This window comes from Rhinolophus hipposideros, assembly GCF_964194185.1.
Source record: "Rhinolophus hipposideros genome assembly, chromosome: 21".
In the NCBI taxonomy this organism is placed as follows: Eukaryota; Metazoa; Chordata; class Mammalia; order Chiroptera; family Rhinolophidae; genus Rhinolophus; species Rhinolophus hipposideros.
The window spans coordinates 24,211,384-24,229,153 of NC_138067.1; the positions used below are offsets into that span (position 1 = coordinate 24,211,384).

A 17,770-nucleotide genomic window follows, 5' to 3' on the forward strand; every position below is an offset into this window, starting at 1 on the left:
TCTGCTCTTTCAAAACATTCTGGAGTAACTACTTAAACATTTAGCAGTCATTGTGCTACATCCAATCCCCGAGGACTTCTTAAATCATTATCTAAAAAGCACTTAGAGAAACTTTTAAAGTGCCATCTGACAGCCTTACTACTCCTGGTCATCTTTACAAGCATATTTAAAACTATCTCAGTGTAAGACTCTCTGTCTGAGATTTTACAAATAACCCTCATTTAGATTTAAATTCAATAGGAGGACCACACGTGTTACTTTGCAAACTCAGAAACGATAACATGGAAAAGACCTCAAAACTCCTATAGCCGACCCCTCATTTTATAGAGGAAAGGAAAAATAGCTGATGGAGCTCACAGAAGTTGTTGAATAAAGGTCACACAGCTAGAAGAGAGCAGAGCTAAACCTCTTATCTCCTTACTCTTCAGGATTCTTTTCCTACTTGGCTCTGCCCACACTTATCTGAGTTAAGCAATAGGACCTGGGCATGGGAAAGGAAGCAAGTAAGGCACCAGGGTCAGGGAGCTGGCCTTTTATCAAGCAGATCTGGATTGAAATATGCTCTACCTCTTCCCTAAAGTTAGCTTTAGGCGATTTTATTTAACCTCCTAATCTGTAAAGTGGGTGCAATTTTGACAATTCACTGAGACAATGTTTGTAAAGAATTTACGGCAGTCTAGAGCGCAGTTAACACAAATGAATTACAACTATATAAAAATGCTTTCTACTTTGGATGCCTGGCAAGAAGTTAGACTTTCCCATCAAATCCTCAAATACAGGTACATTTTTCTGCAGCTTTGAATATGAGTGTTAGAATACATTAACAGAAAAGTCTACTACAACACCCCTTGGTATAGTAAGTTCCTTAAGATTAAAAACAAAAATATAAACAGTCAGAAAAGAAATGTCCAGGCACATGATTTTTGTCTTTACTATTAGACTGTTATAGTTAGACTATTATAGACTATTATAATGTATACCCATAATTTACTTCTGCATAATTTATCAAGTCCTCCCTATGAATGGTTATAAGGTGGACTGGCTGGTTGATGATTAGAATTACTTGAGGAAGTCTGCTAAAGACAGGCACATACACACACTCCTGGGCCCCTCCAGACATTCTCATTAAGAATGTATTATGGGGAAGATCCAGAAATCAGTGTTTTAAAGCACAGTGGGTGATTCTGATAATCAGCTGAGTCTGGAAATCACTGGCTGGGAAAAAAAGCCAGAGATCTGATTCAATTATTATTATTCTGAAGCTATGACTTTAGTAGCATATTATTCTTTCTCAAATAGACTCACATTGTAGGAAAGTTCTAGAATGCCTTAGCACATTTAATTTTCACTAGTTTAATTTCATTATTTTCGTGAATCTCTTAAGCGTAACAATTTAATAGTCAGGGAACAAGGAAAAATGACCAGCTTAGTGACCTGGGCCAGAGTTGCTGGTGTGAATGGGACCATCTGCCTCCCCCGGTTACCCATTTGTAAAATAACTGGATTAGACAACAGGTTGCAACTCACATATAACTTGATTATAACCTGATTGGGAGCAAACGTTTGGAGAAGGTTCCTGAGAGCTCAGTAGAAAACAGAGCTTTGATCAATTAAAAATGTCTGCCACAGACATGGGGGGAAAAAAAAAAAAGAAGGGTCATATGTGTCTGGTATTGGCCATGCCAGAACCAGTTAACCTTTAAACTCTCTTGAAGCTAAAAAGTTTGATAGATCCTTGAACAGCCAGGAATAATTCATTTTTTTATGCAACAAAAATATGTTCTGGGAAAACCATCATTGTGTGAAATAAAAAGCTCACACTGCTTTCACATGAAAAAATGGAAATGGTTATGCTGAGTGATATGAACAGACTAAATGTTTAAACTGAAGGAAGAAAGAAATCAGGAACTTGAAATAGGGAGAAAAAACAGCTTTCCTGCAACAAAGTGAAATAAGAACAGAGAACAACTAATTGTCTTGGGATAGCCAATCACTTACTTGTTTTTGTGACTTCCAAGTTTAATTAAAGCAAACAGTACCTTAATCTTGTTTAAAATGATAAAACTGCACCAAGTGGAACTACTTTAGTAAGTAATTCTTCTACTAGGCATCTCTAAAATTGTCATATGCTATTTCCATAAACAATGCTCTATAATAATGAGAGTTCTCAATCCCACAGATATGGGAGAGGTTTTAATTTAAATCTCAGGGGCATCGTTCCTGCACTTTACCAGCAGAGCTATTAAATTAGGTAATCTATTTCTTTCTTGGGAAAATATCGAGATTGTAAAATGTTGTGATGTATGAAAACCAGATCCATGAAATATGCTGCAAAAATGAAAAGTAGTATAATGAATTTTAACAATTCTATCCAAGACATGGGCTACGGTTGAAGTAGAGGAGGGTGGTTTTAACAATCTGGTATAAATTGTAAATGTATCACAAACTTCCCTACAATTATACATCATTACTGGGTCTGATTAGAATAGTAAGTCCCAAATGGGAATGACTTTGCCCCCCGATAGGACATTTGGCAACTTCTGGAGACATTTTTGGTCGTCACGACTTGGAGGCTTGAGGGCCGTGGGAGAGGCATCCTACTCGCATCTAGTGAGTAGAGATTAGAGATGCTGCTAAACATTTGCCATGTTCAGGACCGAGCCCCACACCAAGAATCCTTTCCAGCTGAAAATACCAACAGTGCCAATGTTGAGAAATCCTACATTATTAACCTGAGATATCCCAAAGAGCGCCTAAGAAACCATGGTTAACGTATCGCTCAACCTTTCCTTATAGTTTGGAACAAACTGGCCTTTTGATCCAGCTCAGCCTGCTCATTCACATAAAATATGACTTATCTCTAAAAATTTCCTTGGGCTCTAGTTTCATTATTTGGTTTAGTTCTCAATCTACCAAACATCCATGCAATGTTTCCAACGTGCCAGGCACCCAGGAAAAGCACTTGATACACATTAACTCAGTTGATGAAGGTCCTATCCTTATGCCCTTTTACAAATGAGAAGCCTAGAACTGGGACAGTAAGCTGTCTGTGACCACAGCTAGGAAGTGGGGGGCTAGGCGGCCGACCCGCGTTATCGAAATTAAGTCTGCATTCTTAGCCCCCACGCTATGCCACCACTCAAGTCACGTGGCAAAATCAAATCCACTCTTCTCCACCACCCCATCACATCCTCCTCACTCCACAGCGCTCGCCAAAGTCCAGTTTCATTATTAAGTCTTTTTCCCACTGGTTCTGAGGGCTGGCTCTCTGTTACCCTGTGCTCCTGATGCATTTTAAGATGAAATGATGAAAACCACATGGACCTCAGAACCTTTTGTTGAATGCCCACTGGATACTCCCTCAGTGTCAGACATTCTACAGATGCAATTTGTAATCCGCCCCAGACCTTCAGAGGTGACTATTACCATCTCCATTCCATACATAAACCCAAGCTCAAAGTTCACATACCTCCCCAAAGCCACACAGTTACTAAGTGGCAGACCAAAGATTGGGAGTCATGTCTTTCTGTCTCCGAAACCTGGGCTCTTGCTACATAACCATGCCAATCAGGAAATACACACGTGTTTCACGTAGGAATTAGAGCTGATAAAGGTAACATCAAACCACGTTCTGTTGCATGGAGCACAGAGGGAAGTTCAGAATCCCGGTACGAGACCAGAGGGTGCCCACACGTGATCGCGGGCCAACCGCTATCCATACATGTTTGGATGAGTCCTCACAGTGATTTTTTTTTTTTTTTTTTAAGAAAATGGAATTTGTCATCAATATTTCAGAAATTGGGAAATTTCACACACAATCTTTTTTCAGATTTCTGGTTTCCCTTGAAAAGTCAGGCAGATCTGTCAACACGTATTGATGTACATTCCTTCAAGGCAAAAAATCAGCATACTTTCTCTAGTTCATCAGTTTGAGAGACACACACGCTCCACCTGCCAAACTTCTCTGCTCCACAGGATCACAAGCATTGCATTGGGCATGTGTAGTCCTCATTGAGATTCAGAAAGTAGCTCAGACCATCCCTTGATCTTCACATTCACACACAGAATAACTCCTCTGCCGTTTTGTTTTGTTTTGTTTTATTTTTCCAGTTCTGTCCACTATACCCCCTGGTCCCCCGTCACATGTATACACATTTGAATGCAAACAGTAAAATCCTAGCTGACGGCTACTGTGTTTCCCTGAAAATAAGACCTCACGGGAAAATAAGCCCGAGCATGATTTTTCAGGATGACATCCCCTGAACATAAGCCGTGATGTGTCTTTTGGAGCAAAACTTGATATAAGACCTGGTCTTATTTTCGGGGAAACACAGTAGGAATGGAGGGAAGACAAGTACACTTGAAAACAGTATGTAAGCAACACGAAACAGAGCCAGCCTGGGCCAGGCTGAAGGTTAGCGCCTTATAAATACTTTCTGCTGAAGCCTTACTTGGGGTTATTGCAGTGTCTCTCTTGATACTTGACTCCTCCACCACACGTCCGGGAGCACTCTGACCACTTCGACCAGGCAGACCACTGGCCGTGGATGGGCCGGGGTCCGTGCTCCCCAAACTTCACGCACTGGCCTTGCCGACACCACTGTGAAAAGAACAGGTGACATGTTTCCTGTCAGAAATCACCTGGGAAAGGGCAAGGAGATACATACACCTGCATATTAACAGAAAAAACAAGTCTGTTGGCAAAAGGGGGGATGCATTACACCTTGACAGAATTCCTTTGCTGGCCGCGCTTTATAAACACCTGCTTCGTCTGTGTTTACTGCGTGCATTTGGGAAGGCTGACATTTAGAGAGAAGGGGCATCTGTCACCAGCAGGCTGAGTATTACATGCTTTGTGAGCTGCGGAGGGGAAATGTTCAGATGCGATTCCACCCAACAGCCAGGGGAGTCAGCGCAGACAAAATGTCAACAGAGCTCCCTGGACATTTAGGAACAATAGCGCTTAGAGAACAATTTGGATCATGTATACTGCGGCCAACCAGTTTTTAAGGTATCAACAGAGAATTTATCTTTTTACATGACTATCTCATCATAAAGACAGATACAATTATGCATACATTTCTGTTTATCTCACACCATCCTATAGAGCATTTAAAACGGAATAGCTTTCAGTCTACGCAAACTGTGCTTTTAGATAACATGCTTTTTTTGTCTATACAAAAGGTCCCCAACAAGACCCTCGGGGGACTGAACTCGGAGTGTCTTTTATGAATTAGCTCTGGGTCTTTCATTTGCCAAACGATCTGCTCAAGCCAGGGTGAGAAGTGTTTTCTGCGCTGACCTTCCTGTTTTTGTTCTCCTTTGTGACACATTCCAGGCTTTGCTGGTCATCTCTGTCCTTGGGGATTGCATTAGCCTCTGGTAGTGGTTTTGTTCCTGTGGTGCTTTTATTACGAGCAAGTTCTGCATGACTTAGCATAACTGCACACTTTCCTGAAAGCCTCTGCAATTAGATCCAAAGGGTTGGGGTTTGGACCGTGCCAGATTCTGCTGAGGAGTGGGGGTTCAGTTACAGAACGATGGGGAGGTTGTTTGACTTTCCAATCTTCACTTTTCCCCCATGATACCCTTGGCTTCGAGGCTGTTGACGGTGTTGCTAGTGCACTTTGTCTACATGTAGAGATGGCTTCCTGTCCTCACATTCTTGCCGTGGACTGATTAATTCTGCTGCTTTTCATTTTTCTTTTCCTTGGATTAAGTGCCATTTCAGAGTTTGCACGAAATCATATAACATGTTGAGAACTTTGCCGGGGAAAGCAATCGGTTATTTGAGGACTTTTGTCTACCACAAGCACGAATCTGAATCTTCCCTCCCGGGAGTCCCTGGGACTCTCCTGGACAGAGTTCAGTGGCTGAGACAAAATAACAGCAACAACAGCCAACAGACAATACTAACAACAGAAGCAGCTACAGTTGATCAAAGTTGCTTCTCTGTGCCCCAAATTGTGCAGGCCCAGGGAAGAGGGAGGACTTCACATGCAGTATCTAGTGTAATTCTCACAAAGTGCTTAGAACTTAATAATTATTCTCTGGGTCAGAACTAACTAACTTGCCTAGAGTCACACAGCTACCCAAGTAGCTACACAACTGAGACTGGATTTAAACTGAGTAGCCCAAGCTTCTAAAAAGGACAAAAGGCTTCTCACCTCAGAGGCAAATTGCCCACCAACGTATCTGACCTCTAACCTAATTCCTTTTGTAGAAATGTGGTTTTTAGGTCTGTTCCAACATTTCAATTATTTGACTTTTTTTTAATTTCAGTATTTCATCCTAGTTTTGGGTTAGGTTGCTGACAGTTTCCTCTGGGTTTTTCAATCAGTATAGGAATCAGGAATATACACACATATATGCACAATCCACAGGCATATATAAAATTCTACTTATAACATGTAAATACAAAGGATGCCAAAAATATGTATACACATTTTAAGAAGGGAAAAGACTGTATTAAAATTGTAATACTCAATATATACCGATAACAAAAGATGAATACAAATAATGTGTACACATTTTTTTTGGCACCCCCAGTATACAACATGTACACATATAACTTTATCCATACATACATATTTCTAAAACTGCTTCTAATTTCTTTTTCTTTTTTTTGCTTCTAATTTCAAATTGAATGGCCACGACTTGGGCAAATAACTTTTATGATAGACAGCAAGCACAGACCTTTCATTGTTTGTACACGTAACCTCGATAAAAAGAATGTGTTTTTCATATCCTCAAATGGTCACTGAACATTCATGGTCTAAATATCACTGGAGGACCAGGGAGGGACTGGAGAAGGATGTGAAAGGATTCCGTGGGTTTCCAATTATGGAGAAACAGCAAAACATGGAATAGCTGCTACTTCACAAGGCACTCGAGATAAAGGATTTGTAAGACATGACCCTGGCCTCGTGGAGTTTCCAGTCTAATAGCCAATTGTATCCCCTAGCGAAAGGAGATTCTGAGAACCCTATGTATAAATGACAAATAATTATACTGGAGTGATAATGGATGGAACATATCAGAATGCTTTCAACTGATGGTGGCCTTACAATTGAGGGCTTTTCCCCAGTATAACATATACAACATGTGATCACAAAGTATGGTGAATGCTTAAATTAAAAAAAAAATTATTACAGTAAGAGACACATTGCTATTAATCCCCCTCAAAATACTCTCCCTTGCTTTGAAAATTCCCATCATTCTTGCCACTTTGTGAAGCAGTTCTAGAAGTCCTCTTTCGTGAGTATCTTTAGTTGCACTGTCGTGGCTGTCTCGATGTCCTGAATCATTTTAACTTTGGGGAAGAGCCAGAAGTTGCACGGTGCCAGATCTGGTGATTAGGTGGAGGAGGACATACTGTAATGTTTTTATTTGACAGAAATTGCCGTACCACCATGTTTCCCCGAATATAAGACCTAGCCAGACAATCAGCTCTAATGCGTCTTTTGGAGCAAAAATTAATATAAGACCTGGTATTATTTTACTATAATATAAGACCAGGTCTTATCTAACATAATATAGTATAATACCGGATCTTATATTAATTTTTGCTCCAAAAGACGCATTAGAGCTGATTGTCTGAGTAAGTCTTATTTTCGGGGAAACACGGCAGAAGGGATGTGTGTGACATGGAGCATTGTCATCATGGAGGATGAAGTAAAGACACAAAAGAGGACTTCCAGAACTGCTTCAGAAAGTGGCAAGAACGATGGGATAAGAGTGTTCAAAGCAAGAGGCAGTATTTTGAGGAGGATTAATGGCAGTGTGTCTTTTACTATAAAGCATTTTTTAAAATTTAAACATTCACTGTATCTTTTGATCACACCTCGTATATCCATAGTCTGGTCTGTTAAAATAATGAGGTGGGGAAAGTTATATTAGGACATCATCTATTTTCTAACTCCTGGCTTGATTTGTCTCAGATTATATTAACTGAAGTCTAACCCATGGGGATTTTCATCCCCATGAGACTAGATGCTGGGTGTATTTGTGTAATTAGCCTCAAATTTATGCAATTGAGCACTCATTTTCTTCATTTATTATGTCAGTCTTTTCTTGTACATCCACCTTAAGTTTAATGCTACTGCTTTCTTAATGAAAAATACCCATTAATCCTCAAGTTGCAAGTTCTAAATTTTGAGGCTTTAAAAATAAAAATGACTTGAGCAGTATCTATGTTTTTAATTATTCAATTAACTCATTGTTTTGTATCATCACAGCTAAAACACTCCTATGCCCATTTTTCAATGAGACTCCTTACTGGGATTGCCTGAAACAGGTGAATCAGATTAAAAAGTGCACGTAATGCTGAAATTTTTATAAATGTTTATTTTCTTTAAAGCAAGAGCTAAAAAGTGCAAATCTTTTAAGAGATGTTGAATAAACGACTCAACATATCAGAAAGCATTTTCTGACACTCATTTGCTCTCATGTCTGTGTCATTGCCCTAATTGTTAGTCTCTCTCTGAAGGTCACTCTCTCTTATCCAACTAAAGAACTTCAATTCAAATGCCAACATTCGTCTCGGTGCACACACTCCTTGTAGTTTATTCTAAGTGCATGCCTAATCCCGAGCAAGATTCATTTCTCATTCATTTGGGCCTCGATAGCAACTGTGTGTTTAAAGAAGGTGTTTAAAGAGTGATGGGCGTCTGCACAGAGTTCCCCACTGGACTGTGGGTTCTTGAAGAGATAAAACTGAGTTTTATTCATCTCTGTATCCCCAGGGTTTCCTATGCTATCTAGTAGTCAGTAAATTATGGTGGAATTGAATTCACTTTCAATGGCCAGTTCTATGCAGGCTTGTGTTGCCTCGAGAGAGCCAAAAGCAGAGAACCAAAAAACCTGTTAACATCATATGCTCTTTCGTCATTCACAGCTTGCCTATTATTCTCTTTCAAAGCAATGCTCCAAATCTGGATCATTTACTGGTACCTCAAGTGTATTTTTCCCTCCAGATTCTACCAGGAAAGGGGAAGAAAACATAGAAACTAACATATGAGAGTTCTTCATTCAAAACACAAAAATCTCCCACAACCTTCCATAATGGAAATAGTTTTTAGGGTTGAAGATACTTGTAAGCAAAAATACTTTCTGGTACAACCTAGATGGAGATATGATTTACCCTTCAATAGGACTGAGCACGTCAGAAGCTCCATGACAGGTCCTGTGAGGTGAGAAACAGAGGCCTTGTACGGAGGGACAGTCCTTTCTTTGCTACTAAAAGGGACATCTGCTCCCTGCAGCTTTTCTAAACTAAATCAAGTTTAAAAGGCAAATGGTATACAATGAAACATACCAGCTCATTGAAACAAAAATATTTTGACCCAAGCCTCCACCTAAAAATGGAAAACAAAAGCAAAAAGGAAAAAAAAAATCTTCTTAAACAATTGAACCGACTGGATTTATTAGCCCTGAGTTTTATAATCGCTGCTAAATAAAGCTGGTTGATTTAAAGTGAAATTAGAAAATGTACACAGCCACGGCATTTCATCCCGAGGTCCCAATACAAGAGCTTGGGTTCTATGCTTCATCGTTTCTAGAACTAAAAACTAACAAGTATGCAGTTTACCATACTCAAGCCACAAAGGGTTCCTTCTGCCGCAGGCATAAACTTGGTCTCACACCTGTGGCCCACTCGGTGACACCAAAGTGATTTGCAAATGTCCTGAAAGGAAAGAAGGAGCTGGTAAGGGTGACAATACAGTAAAAATGGAAAATATCCAAAGCTTTTGGTACACAGTATTTTGAGGTGGCCCAAATGAGCCATTATACAGAAAGCAGAGGCAAGTGAGTTTGGTAGAGCAAAATAATATATTGTATAAAAAAGAATGTATAAGAAGGAAGTTTCTACCCCACCTGCATATTAATGTATGTTTAGTAATGACTGAGAGGTAACAATAGTTGGTTTAGAGACCATTTGGCTTGAAACTAAGAGACCTGGTTTCTAATAACAACAACAACAACAACACAATAACAATAACCACCACCACCAGGGAAGCAGAATAGGCCATGACTGGCATAACACAAGCCTGATTCAATCCTTTCCTGGAATTCCTGGTTACAGGCTGTATGGGCATGTTATAAAAACCTTTGAAGTGCAGTTTCTTCCCCTGTGGAACAGTGATGACATTAGCACTTGCCCCTATAAGGTTTTTCTTAAGGATAAATGATGCAAATGATTGCTGTCATTACCTTTATCTTTATAGTAATTTTCAAGAATTTAGACAGTTTAATTCCCACACTAAATCTGTGAAATAATTGAACTCCCATGCTAGACTGTACTAGGGAGAATAATGCCTCCGCCCCCCACCCCACTCCAATGAGCACATCCCCCTCATCCCTGGAAACTGAATATGTGAGGGTATATAGCAAAGGAGAATTCAAGTTGCTAACTGGTTGACCTTGAGATGGGAAGACTATCTTCAATTTTCCAGAAAGGCACAAGGTAATCACAAAGGTCCTTAAGTGGAGAAGAGGAAGACAAAAGAGAACTTCGGAGATGATAGTGTGAGGAAGACTTGGGCATGTTGCTGGCTTTGAAGATGGAAGAAGGGACCCTGAGTCAAGAAATGCAGGAAGCTTCTAGAAGCTAGAGAAGGCAAGACAATGGCTGCTCCTCTAGAGCCTCCAGAAAAACAACAACAACAACAAAAAAAAACACAACCAACATCTGATTTTAGCCCAGGGGGACTCATTTCAGATGTCTATCTCCAGAACTGTACAAAAATAAATTTGTGTTGTTTTAAGTTAAGTTCGTGGAGATTTATTACAGCAGCCATAGGAGACTAATATTGTTACCAACACCGTTTAGTGGTGGACACTAAACCAATTCCTCATACAAACTCATCTGGATGAGGAAACGGAGCAAGCTACTGACACTTTCAAAGCTGTGAAGTCACACAGCTGGTACGTGGCAGATGCAGGGCTTGAAAAGGCCTGATTCCAGTGTCCAGGCCCTTCATCACTGCTCTGGACCCTGATTTGCCATTAATAGGTTTTAGGAAGCTCCCATCTTCTCCAGGCCTCAGTTGCCTGTCTATAAAGTCAGGGGATTGAACCAGATTCTTTCCAGCTCACACAGCTGAAGTTGTTCTTCTGAGTTACGTCACCAATAAGATGTCAAAATCATGAAACATCAAAGTGATTCCATTTTGTTTTGCTACATGCTATTTACTAAGATAGAAGTGTGAACACATACACTTTGGGGAAATATTAACAACGAGGGAGGAAACAAACTATTTTTGTGGTCACTTGTAATCCTGAAAATTCAATTAACCAGGCACGGGGAAACCAGAGATATGTGCAGTGAGTCTGCTCTTACGAACCATAAAATCCTCAGAAGAGAAAAGAAGGGTATTCAGGACACTGCTTGGAAATGCTACCATCACCACCAACAGCCCCAGACATGTGCCACGCATACCATTTCCAAATCTCCAAACAGTTTATAAGACACAATAAGTAAATGTTTCCCATGGAAATGGACCTACCACTGACATCAACAAAGTAAATCAGGTTTCTTATCACTGTGTGCTGCCATATTGTCACCCTGGGTCTGAGGCGGACAAGTTAATGTGAAAAAAGAGCAGGCTACATCAGAATGGAGAAATAGGATGAAACCATTGAAACAATTAATGCCACAGTTAGAAAGGCTTTCAGGATTAAATTGTTTTCCTTCTTACAGCCAGGGGAAAGCCATAACACACACCCATAGCCTATGTGGCAGCCACCAAAATGACCTGAGCGCAGACCAAAGCCAAGAGGCATGATTCCACGGCCAACGCCAAGCCACACCGCTAAGGAAAAGCGGGCAGCTGGAGAAGACCAGGAAAATCGAGCAAGACGCAAAAACACAGGGGTTTCAGGGTGAAATAAGACTGGCGGTACGAGCATGTTATTTCTTTTGTGGTGAAGTACAGAAGGCAAACGTAATTACAGCCAACTCCACGCTCTGACGACCATGAGAGCCTTCTGAGTAAGCTCCTTTTCTAAGTAAACAGAAATGAGAGTGGGCACTTTTTTTTGCTTGTTCTTCTTTTTTTCCAGTGTATTCAACTGACTTTTCCTTATCTGTAATTCCTTAGACTTCAGTCATAATTTAAGGGGAAAAGAAATAACCACAGAGACTTCGAGGTCTCATGTTACTTTACGGAAAGAGTCACAGTGCTGTACATTATTCTGCCCTGTGAGTCCTTGGTCATGCTCCCCTGTTGTATTCCAAAGGACAGACGCCCCTACAAGGAAAACCCAACATGCTATAAATGTTCAGGGTCTTTACAAATCAAATGTTATAAAGCATCTCACACTTAACACATCTGAAATAAAATTCCCCATCTGTTCCACCAAATCTGTTGCATGTTCAGCCTTCCCCAGCTCACTGTATGACACCTGCTAATTCCTCGACCAATAAATCCTGGACTCACGTTTGACTCCTCCCTTTCTCCCAGATTGTCATTCCTGCTTCCTTGAGGAGGGATGAGAAAGTGTATAGAGCATACAAAATGTATTATATATGTTGGATTGAGGTTTGCAAAACAAGTTGTTTACTAGTAGGACAGGACTATGGCCACACATGTGTGAGACTGACAAGAGTACAGTGAAAGTGAACATGTTTATGTTTAGAGCATATACATGAAAGTAAACATGTTTATGTTTTTGTGTGAAACTGAGCCTAACAAAATTGAGTGATAAACACGTTCCCCAAAACAACTCCTGGAAAACAACTTCTGGTTCTCACCTAAGAGGTAAACAAGTCCAAGGAAAAGAGAATAAAAGCAGAACTCCAGAGCAATGCCATGTGGTCCGACTGGACACTCCAGCTAAGACCCTCTGCAAGGGGCAAGCTGCGATACTCTGTGACTCTCCGAAGTTCTTCCTTCCAAGACCAGCTTGCCTCAGACCTGTCGTGGGCCCAGTCGCTTCTCCCGGACCAGGGACCTTCACCACCTCAATTGACTCTGGGACTTGGTTCGTTATGAAATTCTATTCTATTCTGTATAACCTTCTGTGCTTACCAGAGCATTGGCCTCTGGAGGGACATTGGTTCGCAAATAAAGCTGTTTTACTCTATCCAAACCTGTGTGCAGGGACTTTGTTCCCCACTCACGTCACGAGCACCACGCAGGGACATAGGGTCCTGCCAAGGGGTTAATGTCCCCTTGACTTTCAGGAATAGACTGAAATGTAGCGGAGTGGCTTTATAGGTGCTCGCCACAGAAGGGGACAGAGGCAAAATCCTCCACTTTGTGGAAATGGGAGTGCTAAAAAATGTTTTCTTTGGTTATCATCAAAAATCCAACAATTACTGAGTATCTGCTAATATATCAGGTATTTGCTAAGTTTGCAGATACTCTGCATCGACTGGGGCAAGAGACATACATAGACAGTTATAATAGAGTGTCATAAGTTTATGATGGTGACATACGGAGTGGAAATGGAGCTCAGAGAAAGGAATGCTTAAATCTCCCTGGGGATACAAAGAGGTTCATATTTGAGCTGAATCTTTAACAGCAATAAAGAATGATCAGATACTTGCAACATGGATGGACATGTGCACTCTAAGGTGGGAAGCCTATAGGCAAAGTCTTGCAGATATGACAGCAGGAAATGTTTGAAAAACATACGAGGACAGCAATACAATTGGAACATAAGGTGAGGAGCCTACAGAGAGTCACTAGAATTCAAATACCTTCTCTGTAATTCCCATTCTGCCTCAAAACCTCCTAGTATTTCTATAGAAGAACATTGACTGAGCTCCTGCTATGTGACAGCAACTGTGCTGGGTACAGTTACAGAGTACAGGCTGGTCATTTCTGACACAGCAAAATAGTCAGCATGGAAGCATTGATCAGTCTTTTAGTGAGCTTGGAGCACTCTGGCAAAAAGCATGAACTCACTCACTGAGTCAGCAAGCACTTAATAAGTACATAATAACCAAATGCTTTCAATAATCAAATCTCCCTGGTTGCTATGGAGGTAACTCTCCTTTAGGTCTGTCCAAATAATGTGGAACCATTAGTCAAGTAACTCGTTTCCTTGAACATTTTGAAAGGGAACAGAGATCAAGCTTGACATGCTGCAGAAACAATAAATTTGAGGCTGGGAGAGGAGGGAAGACAGGACAAGTGATTTAAAAAAATAGCCAGCCCCAGGTCCTTTCACAAGGAAGGCACTTCCTGAGAGAACGGCCAGGCACGATATGATCTTGCTATTGAAGATTTAAGAAGGAGAGCAAGAAGAAAACCCTTATTATTTATTAAGTGGTGATGCTATATGGAGGGGTCAGTCCTCACAACTACCAGGGAAGAAATGCTATTATCCTCACTTTACAGATGTGGACATAAAAGCTGAGAGAAGTCATTTGCCCAGGGTTCTAGGAAGTGGTGGAATGAGGTTTGAAACCCAGGTCAATCTAACTCCAAAAGCCAGAGATAAGTGTGTAAGTGTGTAAGTGTAGGTGTGTGTGTGTGTGTGTGTGTGTGTGTGTTTAAAATTTAATATTGTCTAATTCAGTAGTTCTCAGCCTTGAGCATGTATCAGAATCAGCTAGAGCCCCTGTTCAAACACAGATTGCTGGGTCCTACCCCCAAAGGTTCTTATCCTTTAGGCCTTATGAGACCTGAGCACTTGCATTTCTACCAAGTCCCAGGTGATGCTGATATACTCCATCTGCTGGTTTGAGAGGACACTTTGAAAATCATTTCCCCTTTTTCCTTCCTTTTTGTTTTTGTTTTTGTTGTAACCACCATGGAAAACTGCCTTTCTAAGAGGCATAGAGGGGGGAAAAAAAGGCAGTAAGGAGAAAAGGTTACAAAAGGATTACAATGATAAGATAATGAAAACCCTGAAAACAAACTTCATCCTTTTTTTGGTGTTGCTGGAGCTGGTCTGAAACCAGCAGGATGAAAAGCAGATTTTGTCGATCTGGAAACCCCTCCTATTTAGGGCCTGGAAGGGAACTATTTATGATCCACAGAAGTATAGACACGATTCACATTATAAGTAGGTTTAGGAGTAAACCCAAAAGCTAGGATGTGGGGATAAAATATTCCACATTCAGAACTCACCAACCAGCCCTACCTTCTCTATCTTACCTCCTGGTCATCTTCAACAACCTCTCTTAAGCAAATCTCTCTACCCCTCCAGGCATTCCTAACTCTGTGCCTTTCCTCATTTTATTCAGTCCCCTAGTCTGGAATTTCCATTTCCCTTTGCTCAGCTTCTCAGGGAAGTCCATTGCAATGAGATGCTGTCTTTCAAAAATATGGTGTGGTTCCAGAAAAAGATCTATAATTTAAGAATGGTTGTGTAAGCCCTGCACACTGTCTGACAGAGAACAGGCACCCCACAACTATTTGTTGAATGCATGATCCTAAAGGAATGATAGTAATTTTAGAAACTTCCTGTATATTTCTAAAGAAAATCAAACTCATTGCCAATTGTGCATTTATTGCATACTAAGTGCTTAATTAATATTTGGTTAATGAATAAGCTAGCAAATCCTTTAAGAATGAAATGAACAGGAGACGAAGGTAGCAAACTTTTTGAGCCAAGTGAATGGCTACTTACTTCTGCCAAATGAATCATCTTAATAGGTAATTTGGAACAGTTGTAAATTTATTAGTTTATGCATATCATACACCAGTGTTTGCCAAAGTAAGGTCCATGTACCATGGAGGATATACATACACTCACACACTCACACACACACACACAAACAAAAAAACTGTGTATGGTGTATGTGTAAACTTTTCTATAGCTACACGTTTAAATTGTATTAGAAAAATATGTAATCCTGTATCAAACCTGTGATTTAATGGTTATTATTTCTTTGGATTAGACATATATTTTTTAAGTGAGTTGATTTATAGAACAGCAACAAGTGAATATAATACAGAGATACAGCACAACTAATGAAGGTAATTATTATGAAGTTTAGGAAACGCTGGTATTAACTAATGGAGAGAAGGAAGCTTAACATCAGTGTGGGTGATGCATTTTGTGTAGGGTCCACCATTTAAAAGTTGTGTGGCTTTGGGCAAATTAAATACATTCTCTGAGCTCCGGGTAAAAAGTAGTGTGAATTCTCACTTCAAAAGTTTTTGTTGTTGTTGTTGATGTTTTGTGAAGACTGAGGAAAAACAAAAGAACTCTAAGTAGAATGCCTTATGTGGAACAGCAACTCACTTAGCAACTGGTGAAGGTGATGGTGAGTGGTGATAAATGGTGAGAAGTGGTGCTGTTGGTGATGGTGGTGATGCTGGTGGAGGTAGTTTTGTTGCTGATGATGGTGGTGAGAATGCTGGTGGTGGTGGGTGCTAGTTGGAAAAAGAGGAAGAGGCAGAAGAAAAATGGAGGAGTATAAAGAGGAAGAATAGAGGAGGGAAAAAGAGCTATAAAACTCCATCATTTCTCTGTATTCAGATTCCTAAGATTTCCATGTTTCTCTTTAGACAGTAGGAATAAACCAATTAAAAACGGCTCTACTTCTTAATGATGTTGAGATTGTCAGTGACATAGCTCTTAACCAACTGCAACATCTGTCTTTCCCCATCCATCTTTTCCCCGGCTAGCTTTCTCACAATAGTGAATGAAAGATTTGACACAAATATCTGAAGATTACTCAAGATATTCCTTGAATTTTTATGTATCAAAAAAAGCTGGCTGCCAACAATAGTTGTCATATAATATAAAAGGCATCGGTATGTATTTTGAGGTGATGATTTTAAATGTATCACATTAAAAGGGAATACGATCAACAACTATGAGGTGAGTATTAGACTAATTGGGGGGACACTGCATAAATTACATAAACGTCTAACCACTATGCTGTGCACTTGAAACTAACATAAAATAATACTGAATGCCAACTGTAACTGAAAAAAAAAATTAAGGAAATATGAACACAACAATAACTAAAATAGAGATAAGCAGTAGGTAAAAGCTATTACACCCAAATTTACTACTTGTGATAAAAATCTTCATCTACAGCTGAGGAATTTTCTTACAAGGATGCAGTCACATGGCATTTAAACCAGGCATGGTCTATGGGGGTTAAGCCTGGATAACGCACTGACGGTAAAAAGTGCCACTTAATTATCATGCCAAACAACTGACATTTTCGAGATAACCCAGACTCTAACCCTTGGCCTTAGAAAACCAAATGTTTATACTTCTGTTAGGTACATAGACACTTTGCAGAATCTTAATGTAAGTTTCAAATCACAAGCAAACATACCTTCACAAAACCAAGGCTGCAGAGCTTGGCTTTTGCTCCAAATTGCCACTTGCACTGTGTGTCAGCATCATAAATCTGTCCTGGGAGTTTGTCCGGATATTTATACTGTCCTGTTTGCTTGGGCTCATCCACCAGACACCCAGCCTGAGGTGTACTGCAATGACAACACATCGCTATTCATTACTATGTTTCTCTCCGATCTTTCCACTGAAAACAATACACCTCTGAGTTCATTCATGCAAAGAAAACTATAACGTGGCTAGAGAAACAAATATATGCTTCAAGTGCATATTTATAGCAAAGAGTGAGTCCTGTTCTGTCTAAGAAGATGGAAATTACATAGCCACCCAAGATTTCACGTGGAACTGGAAGTGATAGCCATCTCAGTGACCTGGCATGGCCTGCTAAGAGATGGGAAAGGCCAACATGTTTGAAAACTGCCCCCAACAGTCTTGTTCAACAACATTCAACAGTTTTGTTATTGACCGCCTACTCTGTGGAGAGCATTCGGATAAG

The 17,770-nt window shown here is 40.3% G+C and overlaps 1 protein-coding gene across 1 annotated transcript in view; it reads right to left on the reverse strand.

The window, feature by feature from the left end:
- ADAMTS18 (ADAM metallopeptidase with thrombospondin type 1 motif 18) overlaps positions 1–17,770 on the reverse strand; it is a gene marked incomplete at its 5' end in the record, with an annotated part of 123,628 nt that overhangs the window by 34,635 nt on the left and 71,223 nt on the right. Inside the window, 3 exons of the mRNA XM_081032016.1 lie at positions 4,452–4,600; positions 9,590–9,685; positions 17,255–17,408. Coding sequence (XP_080888142.1) covers positions 4,452–4,600; positions 9,590–9,685; positions 17,255–17,408 — 399 coding nt within the window. The remainder of the gene's footprint in view (positions 1–4,451; positions 4,601–9,589; positions 9,686–17,254; positions 17,409–17,770) is intronic.